The following is a 21,495-nucleotide window of genomic DNA, read 5'->3' as shown; positions in this document are numbered from 1 at the left end:
GCTGGAGCCTTGGGAGGGACCAGCCGTTGAAGGTGCCCCCCCCCCCTCTTTTGGCTCTTTACATCTGGGCCCCTTCTCATCTAATGGGCCTCGCCGTCCCTCCCTCTTGGGGAGGATTTTAAATATGGGGGGTTTTGTTGGGCTTCTTACTGTTCTATTATTGCTGTTTCTTTTAAAGGTTTTTTTAGCAATTATATTTAAAACTGTACTGAGATTTTTTATGTTGTACATCACTGAGCCCTTTGGGATGGGGCGGTATGTACCCAAACAATCTACTAACTAACTAACTAAACTAACTAACTAACTAACTAACTAACTAACTAACTAACTAACTAACTAACTAACTAACTTGCAATGCAAAGGTGTGGTCGAGTGCATTGTATTGCGGGTGGGGTTATCAGTCCATTTTTAAAGTACTGGTAACCAAGATTTGTTCATTCTTGCAGGCGAAACATTAAGATGCAGGCAAAACATTAGGAACAAGATCTACCAGACCACGGCCACACAGCCTGGAAAACCCACCACAACCAGTAGGGAATCCTTTTCTTAACAAGGCATCAGTAAGAATTTGTTTTTCTTAAACCGAGAATACCACAAAGAAAATCTTGATTGACGAGCCATACAAATATCGTGAATTGCATCTTTTTCAGAAAGCCGTTTATGGATTTATTTTAAGTCCCAAAGCTTTACCGCCTCTATGGAAGGCAGGAAATAGAACTGCAAAATTAGGGACAGTAATTTAGATCATTGGTTCCTTCTCTGAAGTGCTGAAAACTGTATTTTACCAGATAGTCATTGCATTGAACACATCTTACTTCACTAATCTCTACTGCCAGCAAAGAAATAAACTGATAAATCCACACTTAAAAGAAGATTTATTGACCTCTGACACAGGGAAAAGTTAGATATCTATTGGGGGAGAATATCCCCCAGATAGCAGCTGATGTAGCTGAGTTTTTAGTGATAGCTCATAGGATCCGGAACCAAGAAATTATTTCTGTACAATTTCCAACTGAACTTAGAAGAAGAAGAAGACTTTATTTACAGTCAATGACCAGATATATTACAAATCTCCAAAATATCTACAACAAAACAAGAATGCAGATCTCTCTCCCATATTCCAGCACTATCAACTGAACTTAGGGAATGGGATCTACGGCTTTATGTAATTGGAAATTTATACATCCCCGTTTCATCTTTATTTTAATATTTTATCTCATTTATCTATTTTATTTTATTTATTCTAAATCTCTTTGTTTTGCTACCATGTTTCCCCGAAAATAAGACCTACCCCAAAAACAAGCCCTATCATGATTTTTCAGGATTTTTGGAGGAGGTTTAAAATATAAGCCCTACTCCAAAAATAAGCCCTACCGGTATTTACAGATCAGGATGGTGCAGGGGTGTAACAAGGCAAACTGTAGCCCTGGGCAAAACCTGAGTTGGATCCCATGGCCGTAAGGCCACTACCACCACCTACACTCCATTTTTTTTTTGCACCAGGACATTGGTGCATGCAGGGGGTGCATTTTTAGACATATCAGCACCAGAATTTCAGCGTATCATCAGGAGACTGTCCTTAAGCTACCCCCCAAGTTTGGTGAGGTTTGGTTCAAGGAGTCCAAAGTTATGGACTCCCAAAGGGGGTGCCCCATCCCCCATTGTTTCCAATGGGAGCTAATCCCCAAATTAAGGCCCCCTATGCAGCCCCTTTGTCTGGAGTTAGGTCAAACTTCCCTTGAATCAGCCACGTGGCTGAGGGGTTTAGATTCTGGCTGGGCACTATTTTCTCTCGGATTGTAATTCCCTTGGTCCACCATCTGCTCTCTGACACCCATTCCAACCTCCTGGGTTTTCCATAATTAAAGAAAATATGGCCTCTATTAGACGGGTTGTGTGGATCTACTTTTGCCCTTTGTCCTACTCAGAAGCTTAGAGAAAATTAAAAGGTCAACTATTGGATAGAGAGTTCAGAATTGTGGAGTCCAGAACTGGACCCAGTATTCCAGGTGAGGTCCAACCAACGCAGAATAGAGGGGTGCTATTACATCCCTCAATCTAGACTAAGGGTGAGGAACCCAAGTTTTCCAGATGTTCAGGAACTACAATTCCCATCAGCCTCTGTCAGCATGGCCAATTGGCCATGCTGGTAGGGGCTGATGGGAATTGTAGTTCCTGAACATCTGGAGAGCCGCAGGTTCCCTACCCCTGATCTAGACACTATACTTTTATCTATGCAGCCCAAGATTCCATTGACTGCCCGCATCACACAGCTGACTCACACTGCTGGTTGTTTATTCTATGGACTGAGCGGAGAGAGGCAACCCAGGTGTGACAGGCCAGCTGTGAGTGGTGTCTGCCGGGGGTGAGAATTTTACCGGCTACTCTCCTTTCTATTAACTTTTGTTATGACAAAGAAGAAGCGATGCCACACAAGTGCAGGGCAGCCACCTACAACGACACCAGTTACACAACTGAGAATTGATGATCAGCGTCTTCCTCCATGACTCCAACCTCTTACAGCAGTGAATGCATAGAAGTAACCTATTGACCTTGCTATCTTCATTGTGACTCACATGCTACAGACTTCATTGTTACTCACATGCCAAGCTACTTCTATTCAGATGGCCTCACCTATTGACCTCACAGTATATATACTCCACTTGCTTTCCATTCCTACTATCAGATCCTCTGAAGATGCCAGCCACAGATGCAGGCGAAACGTCAGGAGAGAATGCTGCTAGAACACGGCCATACAGCCCGGAAACCACACAGCACCCAAGTGATTCCGGCCGTGAAAGCCTTCGACAATAATTGGTATCAGTTACCACACTGCTGCAAGGACCTCGCTGCTGCTTGCAAATGCCCGCGCACTCACAACGGCAACGAGAGCTGTTCAGAGACCGGTTGCTGTGTGGAAGCAGCCGTGGGCTTTGGTGTGGAGCAAAAGACACGTCATGGAGCTAAAAGCAAGATTTCCTCCCCTTGTGGAAAATGCCTGAATGGGCTGCCACTCACAAGAAGAGATTCTCCATGATGTAATGGTAATCGGGCAGGTTGCTGTCGGGCAGATAGCAGGCTGCGAAGACGATGATGGCGTTGAGGCCTTCTCCATAATAGCCTGAGAGAGAGAGAGAGAGACAGAGAGAGAGACAGAGAGAGGAGACAGAGAGAGAGGAGACAGAGAGAGAGAGGAGACAGAGAGACAGAGAGAGAGAGCGCATTGATGCAGTGTCTAAATAAATCCACCATTAAATTTCACCCGCACGTCTGACCCAGATGGCCCACTCTTGCCTGGTCTGGCACTAAACAGTGTTGGTTCCAGTTAGTGCTTGGGTGGGAGACCACTAAGTAAGTCCAGGGTTGAAGGCAGTGGTGGGATCCAAAAATTTTAATAACAGGTTCCGATGGTGGTGGGATTCAAACAGTAAGGCCAGCCACACACACAGCCAGCCTCAGTCTTATTGGGCAGGGAGGTTGCTTTAGTAACCCCTTCTCGGCACTCAGAAAAAATTAGTAACCACTTCTAGATAAGTGGTGAGAACTGGTTGGATCCCACCTCTGGTTGGGGGTCACCACAACATGAGGAACTGTATTAAAGGGTCGCGGCCAGTGGTGGGATCCAAAATTTTTAGTAACAGGTTCCCATGGTGGTGGGATTCAAACTGTATGTGAAGCCAATGGGGGGCTGGGCAGGGCACGACGGGGGGGTGTGGGCTGGTGCATTCCGGGTGGGGGGCATGCCGGGGCGGGGCTGTGGCGCTGACGCAGCCGCTGTGTCGGTCGCTGGGCGGAAACCTTCCGGCAGCAGCTGTGTCGGGTCCTTGATGGAAACCAGAGCCCTTCGAGGGGACCAGGGGCGGATAGAAATTTAAAGTATAAATAAAAAAAAAATAAATAAATAAACAGATATCTGCACGAGCGCTGTTATAGCTGCCTCACATCACTGCGTGCACCGGTCCCCTGCTAGACTGATTCAAGTTCTGCACGCTACTGCTGAGAGGAGGGGCGAATCTCACGGCAAAAAATCATCAAGGCAAAATCACCCATTAGTAACCCTCGGCACACAATAATAAAGTAATAGTAATCACCGGAACCTCAGAGAACCTCAAGTGATCCCACCTCTGGTTGAAGGTCCCTTGCCTGGAACACACATGGCATTGCTTGCAGGAGCGACCTTAATTCCAGAAGCAGGATTATCAGCCCAGCCAGCATGGCCAATTGGCCATGCTGGCAGGGGCTGATGGGAATTGTAGTTCATAACATCTGGAGTGCCAAAGGTTCGCCACCACTGCAATAAGCAGTCTGCACCTTGACAGCACTTTCGACCACCAGCTACACTCCTTCAGCATAAAGAACAAAGTGCAGTCCTGCGACCTTAGGCGGAAGCACTTGCATTGGAAAAGCAAGAGGGGTCGCCCTGCTCAGCGGGTGCCATTAACTGATGCAGGTGTCTAGCAAGAGGAGAACAGGGGGGGAGTTGGTGAAACAGGGTTGGTGGGAAGACAGAAGGGTCTTGGCAAAGAGCACTGCAGCCCAAATGATGGCACCCTCCTCGGTACCCCCCACTTCTGTGCCCCCTTGCACTCAGGGGTGGGGCTTGGGGGCAGCTCGGACAGGCACCACAGCAGCAGGCTGGCTCCTAGGCTGGCCTGCTGCCATGGCGCCCATTTGAGCCTCCCTCCGCCTCCCTGCAGGCCACCTCCTGCCCTGCCCTCCCCTGGGGAGGGCAGCCAACGGCAGGAGCTGCAGGGGCAGCTGTGGCGGCCCAGGATCTGGCCTGCCGCCATGGTGCCCATCCGAGCTGCCCCCGCCGCCAAGCGTCTGGGGAGGGAAGGAGGCAGCTTGAATAGCCGCTGCGGCAGCAGGCCTGCTCTGTCCTTAGGCACCTCCCCTCGCCAACACAGCTCTTCTGAGCTGGGTTGGCATGGGCGATGGGGGTGGAGGGCGATTTTGTGCCTCTCCTCCTGGCCGCACCTTATCCCCAGCGGGCGCACGCCACTGCCCTTGATATGGACATATAGTTCATGATGTTTTAAGCCAGTGTGTTTAATCATACAAGTTATATTTGAGTAATTCACTGGGCACCAAGCACTTCAAACTACTGCGAAATGCCCAAACTCATAGAGCAGCCTGACACTGAGCTTTGATTTGGGGAAAACAGGCCTCAAATTTTGCCAGAGGCGAATTAGCAGTCACAAACAGGCGCAAGTACTATAGCAACCAAGATCTTTGAACGGGCAAGATGACATAAAGAATACACTTCAATTGTGGAAAGCAAGGTGGCTTGGCAGGAGATTCAAATGGCAATGCATGATTCAAATCTAGCTACCAGGACAAGGAGGGATGTTTGCAGAGGGTATAAATTATGTTACACAAGCAACAGCCCCTTTGAACCTCCTCCCTGTTGCTAACAGAGGAGAGTTCCCTCTTCTGCGCCGAATTGAAAGAAAACAATAAATCTCTGAACACTGAAGAAGCTTTTGGGATGGTTATTTTTGTAACCGGTCAGAGCTTTTGATCTGTGGACAGGGCCTTGCCCTGTGCCTATCACCCTGGTGGGTGCCATTAAACCACCAACAGTTTTCTAGAGCCCGTTGTATTTGTTCCTGTTAATATTTGATAACAGAAAAAGCAAGGATGAAGCGTGTTGCTAGAATCCCCGAGTTTGAGGCAGGAAAGCACTTACTTAAAGCCCCACCACCACTCGTCTTGGAGCTGGCAGGATCATCCCAGCTCTGCAATGTACAGAACGGGCCCTTCGGAAAACCTGCCCCTTGAGCGCCCTCATCTCACCTCCGTGCGTCACGACTCTCATGTACGGCTTGATCATCTGCAGGTCGATGCGGTGTTCCTGTTCGCCGATGATAACCGTCCTCCACAAGCGGCCGTTGGTGGCACTGCCGTCTTCCGCGGCTCCATCCCCAAACAAGTCTGCACTGTCTCCGGGCATGTTTTTGGCTGTGGCCACGGGAGTGTCATCTGTGTGTCATTGAGAAGCGTGACATAAAGAACAATGCCCTGAGTCATTCATGGGCAAGAATGCAAACTGTAGAGGATGTGTTCTGCGAGAGCCTTAATGAACTGCTAAAGAGCCAACAGCTTAAAGAGCCAACAGGTTGGGAAGCGAGAAGCGTGAATTACACACGAAGATGCCTTATACTGCAGGCTTTTGTGCACTTACTGCTTGCCTCAAGGCTGTTTGCTTTGTAACGGGGCTTTCCTGTGGTTTTCTGTTCACACAAGAGATTGGACCGGAGTGCTCACTCCGTTCTCAGTTCCATTCAGCAGAGACAAGCTGGTCCGAAAGAACAGTGTTTATTTACAAAGAAGGCCCCTCTTACAACTGTCAGCATTAGCCACAAGAACTAGAAACTGAAACCAAGAGCTCCATCCAGTAGGACCAAACTAAATCACACAGATAATTGTAACGAACCAGTAAAGCCCAGTCAAAAGCAACTGTATTAAGTTCTTTATTGAGATGGCATTCTTAGTCAGAGACAGGCAATGCGGGAACTAGCTCCCCAAGACTCAAGCAGCCGCTGTTGGGTGAGCAGAGGAAGGCAGGAAGGAGCAACAAAACCTGGATAAAGAATTATGCTTCCTGTTTCCCACGGTGGCTTTGGAAAGAGCAAAAAACGCTCGAAGGGAACCCTACAGCAAAGGAAAGGTTAGCTCTCCGCGAGGCAGAATGCAAGTGCATAAATGGCTTGAATCAGACCATCAGTCCAGCAAGGTCAGCACTGTCTGTGGAGACGGGCGGTGGCTCTCCAGAGCCTCAGGTGGAGGTTTTTCACACCACCTGCTACCTGATACATTTTAAATTGGAGGTGACGGGGATAGAACCCGAACTCTTCAATTGAGCCACATCCCCTTCCCGGAGCCTGAGAGAAATCCAGTGGGTTAGGCAGGCTGTGAAGCAAATCTGGTTTGGCAGTCAGACAGGAAGCGCTGCCCGAGCAAAACCTACGCCTGGCATGGAAGCTTTTAAGAACATAAGAACAAGCCAGCTGGATCAGACCAGAGTCCATCTAGTCCAGCACTCTGCTACTCGCAGTGGCCCACCAGGTGCCTTTGGGAGCTCACATGCAGGAGGTGAAAGCAAGGGCCTTCTGCGGCTGCTGCTCCCGAGCACCTGGACTGCTAAGGCATTTGCAATCTCAGATCAAGGAGGATCAAGATTGGTAGCCATAGATCGACTTCTCCTCCGTAAATCTGTCCAAGCCCCTTTTAAAGCTACCCAGGTGAGTGGCCATCACCACCTGGCAGCATATTCCAAACACCCATCACACGTTGCGTGAAGAAGTGTTTCCTTTTATTAGTCCTAATTCTTCCCCCCAGCATTTTCAATGGATGCCCCCTGGTTCTAGTATTGTGAGAAAGAGAGAAAAAATTTCTCTCTGTCAACATTTTCTACCCCATGCATCATTTTATATACTTCAATCATATCCCCCCTCAGCCGTCTCCTCTCCAAACTAAAGAGTCCCAAACGCTGCAGCCTCTCCTCATAAGGAAGGTGCTCCAGTCCCTCGATCATCCTTGTTGCCCTTCTCTGCACTTTTTCTCTTCTATCTCTTTTATAGTTCTGCCTGGACAGGGGGGAACCAATGGACTGCCTGGAGACCACTCAGCCTTCGAGATCTTCGTGGGGTGATCCACTTAGACCACAGGTGTCAAACTCGCAGCCCTCCAGATGTTATGGACGACAGTTCCCATCACCCCCTGCCAGCATGGCTCATGCTGGGATGATGGGAACTGTAGTCCATAACATCTGGAGGGCTGCGAGTTTGACACCTGTGACTTAGACGATCACAGTTGCCTTTCCCACTTTTAACTCTTGTCACCTCTCAACGGCCAAGTCTGTTCCGCCTCTTCCAGCAACAAGCAAAAGTGCAAAGTATGTGTGTGGTTCTTTTTTAATCTTACCTTCCCATTCCAGTTCGTTGCCATTTCCCAGAAACTCGAGGGAGTCTGTCTCATCCGGAGTTTCTATGTCATCCACATTTATGTCCAGATCATCTGGTGTGTCCAAGAAATCGTCGGACAAAAGCGAGCCTTCACTCTGGTCCAGAGAAATGTTGATTTCTGGGGCCACGAGGGTCTTCCGCTTATGATGCGCCCCGTTACTAAAATTTAACGTGTTTGGAGGTGCTGAGGGTTTTAAAAGAAAAAAAGGAGTTCAGAGTTGTGATGATACTCGTGCAGGAAAGATCATTGCTACGATCCTCGTAGTTAACTGATTGGTACTTCAGTGATCCAGTGGTTTATCGTACTTTTAAAAAAAGATTCCATACTTCAGCTGATTGGCCAGATAACATAAGAACATAAGAACTAGCCTGCTGGATCAGACCAGAGCCCACCTAGTCCAGCACTCTGCTCCTCACAGTGGCCCACCAGGTGCCCCTGGGAGCTAACGTGCAGGATGTGAAAGCAATGGCCTCCGCTGTTGCTCCCTTGTTAATTCCGTCTGCTGCTGCATTTGGCAATCTGGAGATCACATGATCAAGATTGGTAGCCATAGATCTCCTCCATAAATCTGTCCAAGCCCCTTTTAAAGCTATCCAGGTTAGTGGCCATCACCACCTCCTGTGGCAGCATATTCCAAACACCAATCACATCTTGAGTGAAGAAGTGTTTCCTTCTATTAGTCCTAATTCTTCCCCCCAGCATTTTCAATGAATGCCCCCTGGTTCTAGTATTGTGAGAAAGAGAGAAAAATTTCTCTCTGTCAACATTTTCTACCCCATGCATAATTTTATAGACTGAATTTATAGACTAATTTTATAGATTGATAAACTACCAAACGGACAAACAAAGATTAAGGACAAACAAAGATAACGGGGTCATTATTGACCCATGGGGTGATGTAACATCCCAACATTTACTAGGCAGACTATGGCGGAGTCTGCATGAGCCAAAAACAGTGCCCCTGGAATGGTAAAAACACCGTTCCAGGGGCGCTGTCCATCAAGGCAGTGCCATAGCTCCCCCCTCCCCCCCCTCCGCACCAGGGTGAAAACGCTGTTTCCCTGCCTTGCTCAATGAGCGGCCCTTGGGAAACAGTGTTTCCACCCAGCCATGCAACGGCATTATATTGGAGGCGCATTTTCGGCGCTTTCCACACTTACCTTTTCTCCCTGCAGAGCTCCACAGGGACAGAAGGCAAGTGTGGGGAAAGATAATAGAGATACCTCTGCGGGCCGCAGCTGCTGCGGGGCCACTTGCACCTGAGTGTGCAAACACCCCGGGGCTCCACCGGCATCATATATGCTGATGGGAAGCCAGCTAGGGGCCTGCATGAACTGCCAGGTTTACGAGGTGATCTGCCGTTGCCTTCCCCAGTCATCTACACCTGACCCCCAGCAAGGTGGGTACGCATTTTACTGACTTTGGAAGGATGGAAGACAGACTTCACCTTGAGCCAGTGACCTGAAACTGACTTCTGTTGAGCTCAGACTGTGAGCAGAGGTCAATTTCAATAAGCCTTTATTGGCATACAGAACATACAATATAAATACAGTTAGAATGACTAGATAAAACTTCACACTGGATCATAAGTTCAGTTCGCAAACCTCAGCCGGAAACTTGGCCACTGCGAGACAACAGTCAAGGTCATTACAGTTGAAGAGCATATTTACTTTATCAAGCTCTGTCAGGGTTTTCATAGAGTCGATGATTTGTAATAATAAGCTGGATCTTGGATTCTGGTAAAGTGGGCAGTGGAGGAGAATGTGCGCAATGGAATCCAACTGCCCTGGACTGCAGGGGCAGCCTCTTATCGCTTGGTAGACCCTGAGTCTTCCTCTATGGAGCCGGGATGGCTAATGTTAAATCTAGCCAGCATGTAGGCTCTCCTATATATAGGCTGGTCACTGCAATATAGTAGGCTGGGTTTCTGCACAAATGAATGGCCACGTCTAATAAGCAGGATTTGTTGGCCAAGCTCTGCAGTTGTTGATAATCCATTGCTAGTAGCCACTCTTTGATGAGGGCAAATGTCTCAGTAAGGGTTAGCATGTTCAGAGAGTCACTATCATAGCCCAATTCCCCAATCTTTGTTATAACTGTTTGTGAGCAGAGGTTTGACTTCAGTACTGCAGCTTTTACCACTTTGCCCCACGGGGCTCTACAAACTACAGAACATAAGAACATAAGAACATAAGAACTAGCCTGCTGGATCAGACCAGAGTCCATCTAGTCCAGCACTCTGCTACTCGCAGTGGCCCACCAGGTGCCTTTGGGAGCTCACATGCAGGATGTGAAAGCAATGGCCTTCTGCTGCTGCTGCTCCTGAGCACCTGGTCTGCTAAGGCATTTGCAATCTGAGATCAAGGAGGATCAAGATTGGTAGCCATAGATCGACTTCTCCTCCATAAATCTGTCCAAGCCCCTTTTAAAGCTATCCAGGTGAGTGGCCATCACCACCTCCTGTGGCAGCATATTCCAAACACCAATCACACGTTGCGTGAAGAAGTGTTTCCTTTTATTAGTCCTAATTCTTCCCCCCAGCATTTTCAATGGATGCCCCCTGGTTTGATGTAAAAAATGTCCCTGATCTGACAATGCTTTTTTTAAAAAGTTTATCATTTTTCCTACCAACATTTGTTTAGATTGTATCTACATCCTTGACGCTATGTTATAAACAACATCGGGATTTTAAAAAAACCATGTTTTAGAACAGTATCATAAAATGACTGAAATCAATAAGTGGTTGAGTAAAACGAGCAGGAGATTGAAAACTGTTCAACGCAAACAGTCCGTAAAAGCTTTCTAAAAGGCGTGGGGGGCGGGGGAGCCCCAAATTGCAAACAAAAAGACTTCAGCGCAGGGCAGTCAATAACATTTCCTAACAAAAACCAAAAGAAGGGCATGCTGTAAGAGAGCAACATTTTTACAGAAAAAGTCTGTCCTTGGGCCTCTCTGCCCGGCTCCTAAGGCCCAGCAAGCCAGACCCTCTGAAGACAGGCACATAGGTAAGGGGAGGGGGCGGTTTCACAGGTTCAAACCCCGAGGTGGGATCCAGCAGGTTCTCACAGGTTCCCGAGAGTAGGATACTAATTATTTGTGTGTGCCGAGAGAGGGTTACTAATTGGTGATTTTGCCACGCGATTTTTGCCTGAGTTACGCCCCTCCTCTCAGCAGTAGCGCGCAGAACTCGAAGCAGTCTAGCAGGAGGTGCACCGGCAGCGGCAGGCTGCCTGCGCAGACTGGGCTTCCTCTGCGATCAGCGAGCGGCTGCCTTGTCATCACAGCCCCGCCCCAGGAATGCTCCACCCACGGAATGCCCCACTCCACGGAATGCCTGGTCACTCGTCAGTTCCGCTCCAGCCCCATTGGCGCTACGCCACAGTTTGAATCCCACCACCATGGGAACCTGTTACTAAAATATTTGGATCCCACCACTGTTCAAACCCCTCCCATTACATGTCTGGCTTGCTTGAAACAACTATTTGTTCGGGTATCTTATTCCCCCTTCAGTGGCAGGAGAAGCCAAACTTTCTTGACTGGGAATAGTCGTGCTTGTGCTTGCTGCTATCCTGGCGGCGAGGGCTTTCCGGCTGCTCCCTTCCATGCATTGTTTCAAGCAAGCCAGACATGTAATGGGAGGGGTTTGAACAGTGGTGGGATCCAAATACATGTCCAAATACATGTCTGGCTTGCTTGAAACAATGCATGGAAGGGAGCAGCCGGAAAGCCCTCGCCGCCAGGATAGCAGCAAGCACAAGCACGACTATTCCCAGTCAAGAAAGTTTGGCTTCTCCTGCCACTGAAGGGGGAATAAGATACCCGAACAAATAGTTGCTCAGTTGCCGAACCCACCCCATAAAAAACCTATACCTACGGCACTGTCTGAAGATAATCTTTCCTCATGGGCAGCTTCATGCAGCTGTGACAGGGAAAAGTGCAAAGACATCTACATTGCTAGCAAGACCATCCTCCGTCGCCATACTTACACAATGTGGTCTCATTTGGGCCTCCCAGGGACTCCATTCCTGCCACTTCAGGGAGAGGCCTGTAGAAATTGACATGGGGGGGGGAGGGAGAAAGGAGAGAAAGAACTTTCTGAGTAAGCTTTGGTGCTCCTTTCTGATAAGGTAAAAATGGCTAAGCTTCTAAATAACTCTAATGCTGAAACCTCTGAAGTTGTTGCTACATTTTTACTCTGTGTACTGCAAGTTGTGCAATAATGATCTTTTTACTGTATTTGGAATTCATGACACACACCGGTTTTATGCCTAATAAAGGTTTTGGATTTGGATTTGGAGTAAGCTTTGGGTAGTATTTCCTTAACTGTGGAGAGAATCTCTGTGTGTACACGATGCCTTTTCTTCCCTTTTGCAAGTCTGATCCAATTAAAATTCATTTTTGAACCAATCCTTGCACGCTTTAAATGCCGGTTCTCCGCTCAGGGGCCCAGCAGCAGACAGGTCGGAGCGATGTAAACCTTGCTAGACCAAAGATGTCAGACTAAAGACCTTGTTAGACCAAAGCTGGATTTTAGCCACGATCCTTCTTGCTCAAGGCAGAAGAGCAGAGGTCTGAAGTTCTGTTCATAAATGCCATCTACTGAGTCAAATGATCAGTTTGTCGATATGTACCCTGTTTCCCCGAATATAAGGCATCCCTGGAAAATAAGACGTAGTACAGGTTTTGCTGAAGTGCAAAATATAAGGCATCCCCCAAAAAGTAAGACGTAGCATAGTTTTTGTTTGGAAGCATGCCCGACAAACAGAACACAGAAAAATAAGACATCCCCTGAAAATAAGACATAGCACATCTTTGGGAGCAAAAATTAATATAAGACACTGTCTTATTTTTGGGGAAACACGGTATGTATATTGTCGAAGGCTTTCACGGCCGGAATCACTGGGGTGCTGTGTGGTTTCCGGGCTGTATGGCCGTGTTCTAGCAGCATTCTCTCCTGACGTTTCGCCTGCATCTGTGGCTGGCATCTTCAGAGGATATGTATGTACTCCAGAACTGTAGCTAGAGGGAATTGCGCCTGGGGCACACGCGGTGTCCTCATGCCTGCCCCTGCCCCGAATGCCCCCCCACACCAGTACCGTACATCATATGCCCCCCCGTCCCCTTGGCACTACGCCATTGATGTACTCTGATTGGTCAGGGCTGGCCAGGGTATCAGGTAGAGCAGCATCTTTCTCAGTACTGCATGCTAACTGAGAGCTTTCAAAACTGGAGCTGGACTGTGGAATTTCCTACATGCAGAGTTTATCTTTCACACTGGACAATGTGACCGACCTCTCACAATCCGGATCTGGAAGCAGCTTTGAGAGACCACCAGCATCGCTTACGAGAAATTTTTTAAGAAGGTGAATCAAACAGGCATACAGCTTCATTATACCATAAAACCTATGACAGTGGTGGCGAACCTATGGCACAGGTGCCAGAGGTGGCACTTAGAGCCCTCTCTGTGGGCACGCCCAGATGCCCCCCCCACACACACACACACATCTAGGCTGGCCTGGGCCGCTGGGCTCGAATATTAGCATTAAACCTAAGACCTAGTTTTGGGGAAGCAGTGTAGGCAACCCTGTTATGCGCTGTTAAACCTCACTGATTTTCATGCGACGGCTAAAGAGCTTTATCTTACCTGGGAGTAAGCTCGTTGCTGGCAATGGGCTTGCTTCTGAGTAAACCTCCTAGGGTCGCGGATTCAATTCGCTGGAAGAGTTGCACGTTGCTTCAAAGCAAAGCCACCGACTACCACCGCTTACTCCTGAGTAACACATGCCTCGAGCCAACCGTTTTTCCTAAACTAAAACCTCAGTATTCGGGTTAAATTGCCGTGTTGGCACTTTGCGATGAATATGTTGGTTTTGGGTTGTAGTTTGGGCACTCGGTCTCGAAAGGGTTCGCCATCACTGACCTATGAGGTCTCTTGCAAGGGGGACACAAGCAGAAGGCAGATGCAGTAAACGTGTTTATGGTCAAACTACACGAGATGGTTCCGAAGGTCATTTCAGGTGGTGGGCCAGGATAGGCTGGAGTAGTAGAACAAAATTTGAGTCTAGTAGCTCCGTCAAGGGAAGGCAGCATAATAAAGCACAATCACCCAAAGCAAAGCAGGGGCACTGTTTGGGAGGGAGAGACCGCTGAGGAAGACTCTGCAGAGGAAGGCAATGGTAAACTACCTCTGCTTCTCACTTGCCCTGAAAGCCCCTTGCTGGGACAGCCATAAGTCGGCTGCAACTTGATGGCATTTTACGCTCCTATAGAACATCTTAAAGATCAACAGAATTCTCCAGGGTCTTCTAAGCATCTGAGCATTTCCAGGTTTTCCTGCATCTGAGCATAAGAACATAAGAACTAGCCTGCTGGATCAGACCAGAGTCCATCTAGACCAGCTCTCTGCTACTCGCAGTGGCCCACCAGGTGCCTTTGGGAGCTCACGTGGCAGGATGTGAGCAATGGTCTTCTGCTGCTGCTGCTCCTGAGCACCTGGTCTGCTAAGGCATTTGCAATCTGGAGATCAAGGAGGATCAAGATTGGTAGCCATAGATCACTTCTCCATAAATCTGTCCAAGCCCCGTTTAAAGCTATCCAGGTTAGTGGCCATCACCACCTCCTGGCAGGATATTCCAAACACCAATCACACGTTGCGTGAAGAAGTGTTTCCTTTTATTAGTCCTAATTCTTCCGCCCAGCATTTTCAATGAATGCCCCCTGGTTCTAGTAAGACAGGAGAAAGAGAGAGAAATTCTCTGTCGACATTTTCTACCCCATGGCTAATTTTATAGACTTCAACTTATCCCCCCCTCAGACATCTCCTCCGTTCAAAGGGTCCCAAACGCCGCAGCCTCCTCATAAGGAAGGTGCCTTAACCTTCAATCATCCGCGTTCTTTCTCTGCACTTTTTTCATCTCTTCTCGACATCCTTTTGAGATGTACACCAGAACTGAACACAGTACTCCGCGCAGTCGCATCCACGGCTTTATATAAGGGCATGACAATCCTTGCAGTTTTATTATCAACTCCTTTCCTAATGATCCCCAGCATAGAGTTTGCCTTTTTCACAGCTGCCATGCACTGAGTCGACATTCCCATGGAACTACAGCATAGTTTGTCAGTACCACCAGATTTTGCTCTTTCCATCTTACCAGCCTTTTGCAAGGCAGGCCTTGACATCTGATCCATTGGAAGCAAATTCAGCTGCGTAATTATTTGGATTACGGGATAATCTCCCCCTCCCCTCCCCCAAGTCTGTGACTGTATATTATGAAATTTTGTGTGCTGTCATCAGATGGACGTCAGGGATTTTGCCCACCCAAAAGAAATTCCGGAGGCATAAGGGAGAGAAAGCCCAGGCAGTGTACAAAAACACACACGCTCAAGTTCTTCTTTTCCCTGCAAGGAAATCAGATTCATTGACCCCTAAATCTGCAGCATCAAGAGCTCCGCTGGATATTCAGTTATTTAAAAACATCGTACGTTTCCACAGCATTACTTGATACAAAGGGGAGATCGGAAGAGGCAAAATCTGGCTGTGTAAACCCCCCCTTCCTCCCGATAAAGATGTCTTTCCTTACCTTCTGGAAGTGTTGCCTACCTTTTGCCAGTGTCAAATTCTGGATTTCAAACGTTCAGCATCCCCCCCTGATTTTCCATTGGGGGAATTGCTGACCGGTGCACAAGAGGTTGATTTCTTTTCCTGGGTTTTCTCTGTCTCTCTCCCCCCTTTAGAGTTTTCTAATCAACACAGCTGATCCAGAGGGTCATATGTCCTTATTTTGGACAGCCCTGGACATGTGACGCTTCAGCTTTGCCATATAAGGGACCTGCCGTTGCCGGTGATTAGTTAACCGCGCACTGGGCATGCTCCCTGCATCCCGAACCACAAGCATCATTCAAGTACCACAACAGAGCGGCAATCTTGCAAGCAGCAGAGACGAGCCAAAGATAGGGAGTCTGGACCTTTCACTAGGGGTTGCTGGGGGGGGGGGAGGGGATCTTTTTCTCATCTGCTTATCTCAGTTCATTCTTATCTTCTCATGGGAAACCTGGCGCCCGGCTAAAGAACATCCTTAAGTCTGTTTCATACCTTAGGACTTTGTAGTTTGTAGAATGGGACTGGCAATTTAATAGAGTAAGTAGTTAATATCAATAAACGACCTAGTTATGAATAGGAAATGGGAAATTAGCAAAGACAATGATGCAAGAATGACCAAAGGTGGATAACCTAATAATAAAAATTTTAAATACGCATATATGTGAAATATTTAGTTAAAATACGACTTACAAGTAAAGTTAAATGTTTTTCTTTTTTTTGTGTATATGTAAATGTGACGATGTGTATATATATGCATGTCTTATGTTCTCTGTATTATATTAAACCTATATTTAATAAAATATTGTGTTTGTGTTGTGGAAGCCTGAAGTTATGGTCATAGCAGTATTTCTTTCCCTGCCTCAGACTTCAGAGGATCTGATGAAGGATGGAAGGGTGAGAGGAGAGGTTGTGAGGAAACAGGCCATTCGAGAGCTAGAGCGTGAGTGGTCACGAGTTCATATGTGAAAGTCATTAATGAAGATAAAGCAAGCGTCAATAGGTTACTTCATGCATTCACCTATTGACCTTGCTATCTTCATTGTGACTCACATGCTACAGACTTCATTGTTACTCACATGCCAAGCTACTTCTATTCAGATGGCCTCACCTATTGACCTCACAGTATATATACTCCACTTGCTTTCCTTTCCTACTATCAGATCCTCTGAAGATGCCAGCCACAGATGCAGGCGAAACGTCAGGAGAGAATGCTGCTAGAACACGGCCATACAGCCCGGAAACCACACAGCACCCAAGTGATTCCGGCCGTGAAAGCCTTCGACAATACATTAAAAAGTCTGTTTCATACCTTTGCAAGCAACAAACAATCTTTCTCTGACCCACCCCGAGACTGGTGATAATAATCCCCCCCCCCTTTTCATTCAGCGCAGTTCTCCCCTACCCAGCTGGGCTCTGTCTTTGCGTGGGAAATAAAGCTGTCAGCAGCCAGATGGGAGTAAATCTCCAGTAGACGAATCCGGACACTCCGGGCATTGCCTCTTTGGGACGCTTTCCTATAATGCAGGTTTTTCTCTGCCATCTTGCACTGAATCTGACTTTCCCTTTCACTCTTGCACTGCACCAGATTTGATAACATCAGATCTAAATACCCCAATTTACATTTTTTTCTTCCAATCTGGGCTGCCTGATCTGACTAGAAGCAAGCCTTTATTGGCATAGACAGCAGTACAACAATAATAAAAACAGATTAAAAAGCATATACAATACAGGATATGCATGTTAGGACGGAGGAAATCTACTGGCATTTAGTAATTTCCAGGAGAAAGTCTGCCACTATCATACAGAGAGAAGGATTAGGGTTGTCCAACAAGTAGTGTAATCTAAATAAATCGGGGAGATGGGGTAAATGTAAAGGAGTGAGATTCACATACTTGGATCTGATTTCCTTGAATCTGAGACAGTGGAGTAATTGGTGGGCCAGAGATTCAACTGAGCCATCGTTACATGGGCACAATCTTTTAGCCTTTTCTTGCTTATTAAATCTGCCATGTAACAAGGCAGAAGGCATAACATTGAACCTGGCGAGCATTATGGCTCTCCTTTGAACAGGGTTTATTAAGAAATACAGGTAGTGTGCCAAGTGGCCCCGGGTTCAAATGGGAGAAGAAGAAAAATACAGGGGAAGCACGTTTTTCTTGGCTGCAAGTGTGATTAGGGTGGAGAACTCTCTATCCAATAGTTGACCTTTTAATTTCCAATAAGCTTCTGAATAGGACAAAGGGCAAAGTGAATCCACTGACAGTCCGATGGAGGCAATTTTTTCTTCAATTATGGAAAACCAGGGGTTGGAATGGGTGTCCAAAGAGCAGGACGGTGGACCACAGGGAGTTACAGTTCGAGAGAAAATGAATTCGCAGCCAGAATCTAAAAGTCCTCAGCCAAGCGGCTGATTCCAAGGAGTTTTGACCTAACTCCAGACAAAAGGGCTGCATAGGGCACGCAATTTGGGAGTCCAGTTATCTTGTGAAAAAATTTGGATTGAAGAGAATTCAAGGAGTAGTTAATAGCTTGAATCCAAATTGGGACTCTGTAAAGCAATCTCGAGGCGACTTTGGCATTGAAAAATTTGAGGGCAGGAGGGATAAAGGAGTGGCCACTGCTGTAAAAGAAACGTAGTAGTGCTGACATACTATTAGATGTAGCCTGATCTGACTAGGCTATCTCTATTGTTAAACAACTCGGACCCTGGTCTTTGTGAAGAGATCGCCAATTTCATTGCGGAGATAGTTGAGAGTTCTCAGTAGAATGTACTTGTTGTGCTCCTCGTGGGGCCTTTTATTTACTATGTATTCACGCAATTGCTCCTGATTTATGTATTTCTTTCTGACTATGCCAATAAAGGCTTATGTATGAATATGCAGAAAGGCAATCCAGAAATGCCATGAATCAAGCTAAAAATCACCCCTGCCCCCCAGGAAACGCCGCACACAATAATGCTGCTATACTCAGATGCTGGACCTACCCAGCCTGGTGAAATGCGTCCTGCTGGCGAAAAGGAGGCCCTTTTGCAGCTATAGGCTGCCTCTGTGGACGGTCACAGGAATCCTGTGTTCCTCAGACAGTCAGCCCCCTTGTCTCCTTCCAGCTGCTTCAGCACAAGACTCCGTAGCAGAAGGAGCTGCCCAGCAGAGACGGCTTCCCGCCTTCCTTCCCCCACGATCATTCGCTTAATGCTCTTGTCTAGGAAAAGGCCAGCTGCAAGTGGGGATCTGTGAGCCTCTATTCCCAGCCCCAAGGGAGGAGGCGGGCCTCTGCCACGGACAGAAGGTCCTGGATTCCCTCTCCAGGAAAAAGACGCACCATGCTTATGTAACCTCAGCTTGTGGGTTCTGTGGGGCAGAACTTGGAATGAGTTTGCAACAACAATTTTTAAAAACAAAATGGTTTACTTTCTTAACATATAACACAGTGGTGGCGAACCTTTGGCACTCCAATTGGCCATGCTGATAGGGGCTGATGGGAATTGTGGCCAATAACATCTGGAGTGCCAAAGGTTCGCCACCACTGCTACCCTGTTTCCCCTAATATAAGACATCCCCGAAAAATAAGACGTACGTTTTGCTGAAGAAAAATAAGACGTAGAGGTTTTGCTGAAGTGCGAAATATAAGGCATCCCCCGAAAGTAAGACGTAGCAAAGTTTTTGTTTGGAAGCATGCCCGACGAACAGAACACAGAAAAATGGTTACATCCCCTGAAAATAAGACATTGCGCATCTTTGGGAGCAAAAATTAGTATAAGACACTATCTTATATTCGGGGAAACACGGGTAGTCAAATCAGGCAGCCCAGATTGGAAGAAAAAAAGTAAGTTGGTGTATTTAGATCTGATGTTATCAAATCTGGAGCAGTGCAAGAGTTGGTGAGTCAGGGTTTCAAGCACATTAAGTTTGCAACTGCATAACCTTGCAGATTTGTCTAAGTTGCTGAACCTACCCTTTAGTAGGGCAGAGGACGTAACGTTAAATCGCGCAATGGTAAGGGGCCTTTCTGCAAAACACTCAACGCAGCAAAAGACCAAATGAAACAGCTGTACGGGCACTAATTATAAAGCAACTGTGTGTTTAAAGTGCCTTCAAGTTGCAGCTGGCTCGTGGGGACCCCCATAGGGCAAGGGCCTCCCATCTTTTGGGGCCTGTGGGCACATTTGGAATCCTGGCACGGCAGGGTGGACGCAGGAACAAAATGGTTGCCACGAAATGACTGACGCCGGAGGCAGAGCCGTCCACGAAATGACTGCCACAGCTTAACTTCACTAGCTCTGAGCAGATCCTTGTGCTGTGCTGGTAGCTGCTACTAAAGCAATTTTTTTTTTAAAAAAACTGCACACGGAATCTTCAATAGTCAATCAGAAGCCTTGTGAGGCAAAAGGTCTACCTTGCCCCACCCCAGGGGCGTAACGCCCATTGGGCAAAGTGGGCATCTGCCCAGGGCACCACCGTTTTTGGGTATTTTTAGTGGTTTTCCATTTTTGGCCTTCAGGGGGCGCAATGTTTAGGCTAGCGGCACCAACATTTCAGCGTATCATCAGGTGACTGTCATTATGCTACCCCCCAAGTTTGGTGAGGTTTGGTTCAGGGAATCCAAAGTTATGGACCATCAAAAGGGTAGCCCCCATCTCCTTAGCAAAGAATGAGGGATGGGTCACCCCTTTGAGGGTCCATAACTTTGGACCCCCTAAACCAAACTGTACCGAACTTGGGGGGTCCCATCAGGACAGTTTCCAGGTGATACCCTGAAATTTTGGTGCTGGTACATCCAAAAATGCGCCCCCTGCAGGAACATCCCAGAAATGTGCCCAAGAATCTTTGTTCTGCATTGAGTTTTCTGTATTGCTGTCAATGGGGGTTGGGGGGGGCACATTTTTGAAGGCACAGTCTCAACACTTTCAGGATCTCATCAGGAGACTGCCTTGATGATACCCCACAGGTTTGGTGCAGTTTGGTTCAGGGGGGGGCAAAGTAATGGGCCCTCAAAACTGTAGCCCCCATCTCCTATTAGCTCCCATTGGAAACAATGGGGGATGGGGCACCCCCTTTGGGAGTCCATAACCTTGGACTCCTTGAACCAAACCTCACCATACTTGGAGGGTAGCATAAGGACAGTCTCCTGATGATACGCTGAAATTTTGGTGCTGATATGTCTAAAAATGCACCCCCTGCAGGCACCAATGTCCGGGTGCAAAACAATTTGGTCGTGGTGGAGTGTCCACCCATGGGGGGGGGCATCCAACTCAGGTTTTGCCCAGGGCTACAGTTTGCCTTGTTACGCCCCTGCCCCACCCCCTTAGTGGGCAAGCGCCCACTTAGTGGGCAAGCGCCATGGCACTCCTGCGAGAGGGTTTTCAAGGCAAGGGAGGAACAGTAGTAGTTTGCCTTTGTCCTCACCTAGCATAGGTGATTCCTCGGCGGTTTGCCATCCAACTCCAATGAGTGAATCAATCTTTACTAAGATCATAGGACTGCATAAGGTCAATAAGATACAATTAAAAGGATAAAATATATGACATCTGTTTAGGTTCCGGGATCGGACAAAATCAGACTTGCCTCGACTGCCTGGGTCAGAGTGTAAAGCAATCAGGACCAAAAAGAAAAACCAATGTCAGCAATTGCTTTCCAATACCCACCACAGAGAATATTTGACATGCCCCCTGGACTGTTCAATAAAAAGCCTGAGTTCAGGTGGTGTCTTTATTATGAAACAGCCTCAGGAATAAGCATTTAGACTTCTGTTGCCAGAACGAAGCATAAGAAGAAGTGTGTTACACAGTGTGTAACAGACTTTCCTCTGTGATACACCTCTGAAGATGCCAGCCACAGACGCAGGTGAAACATTAGGAACAAGATCCACCAGACCACGGCCACACAGCCCGGAAAACCCACCACGACCATAAGAAGAAGAGTTTGGAT

General features: G+C 47.5%; 1 protein-coding gene across 5 annotated transcripts in view; it reads right to left on the bottom strand.

The window, feature by feature from the left end:
* ATCAY (ATCAY kinesin light chain interacting caytaxin) overlaps nt 1-21,495 on the bottom strand; it is a 602,799-nt gene that overhangs the window by 569,974 nt on the left and 11,330 nt on the right. For 4 of the 5 annotated variants that reach the window (XM_048498887.1, XM_048498888.1, XM_048498889.1 and 1 more), the window contains exons 4-7: nt 11,955-12,013; nt 7,927-8,151; nt 5,797-5,982; nt 3,019-3,121 (exon numbers count right to left, since the gene is read on the bottom strand). In XM_048498887.1, the coding sequence (XP_048354844.1) occupies nt 3,019-3,121; nt 5,797-5,982; nt 7,927-8,151; nt 11,955-12,013 (573 nt within the window). Of the gene's footprint in view, nt 1-3,018; nt 3,122-5,796; nt 5,983-7,926; nt 8,152-11,954; nt 12,014-15,568; nt 15,753-21,495 lie in introns of those variants that run through there. The other variant, XM_048498891.1, reaches the window with a different exon arrangement.

Source organism: Sphaerodactylus townsendi, linkage group LG05 (assembly GCF_021028975.2).
Source record: "Sphaerodactylus townsendi isolate TG3544 linkage group LG05, MPM_Stown_v2.3, whole genome shotgun sequence".
Classification (NCBI taxonomy): domain Eukaryota; kingdom Metazoa; phylum Chordata; class Lepidosauria; order Squamata; family Sphaerodactylidae; genus Sphaerodactylus; species Sphaerodactylus townsendi.
This window is presented reverse-complemented; position numbering and strand designations above follow the sequence as displayed.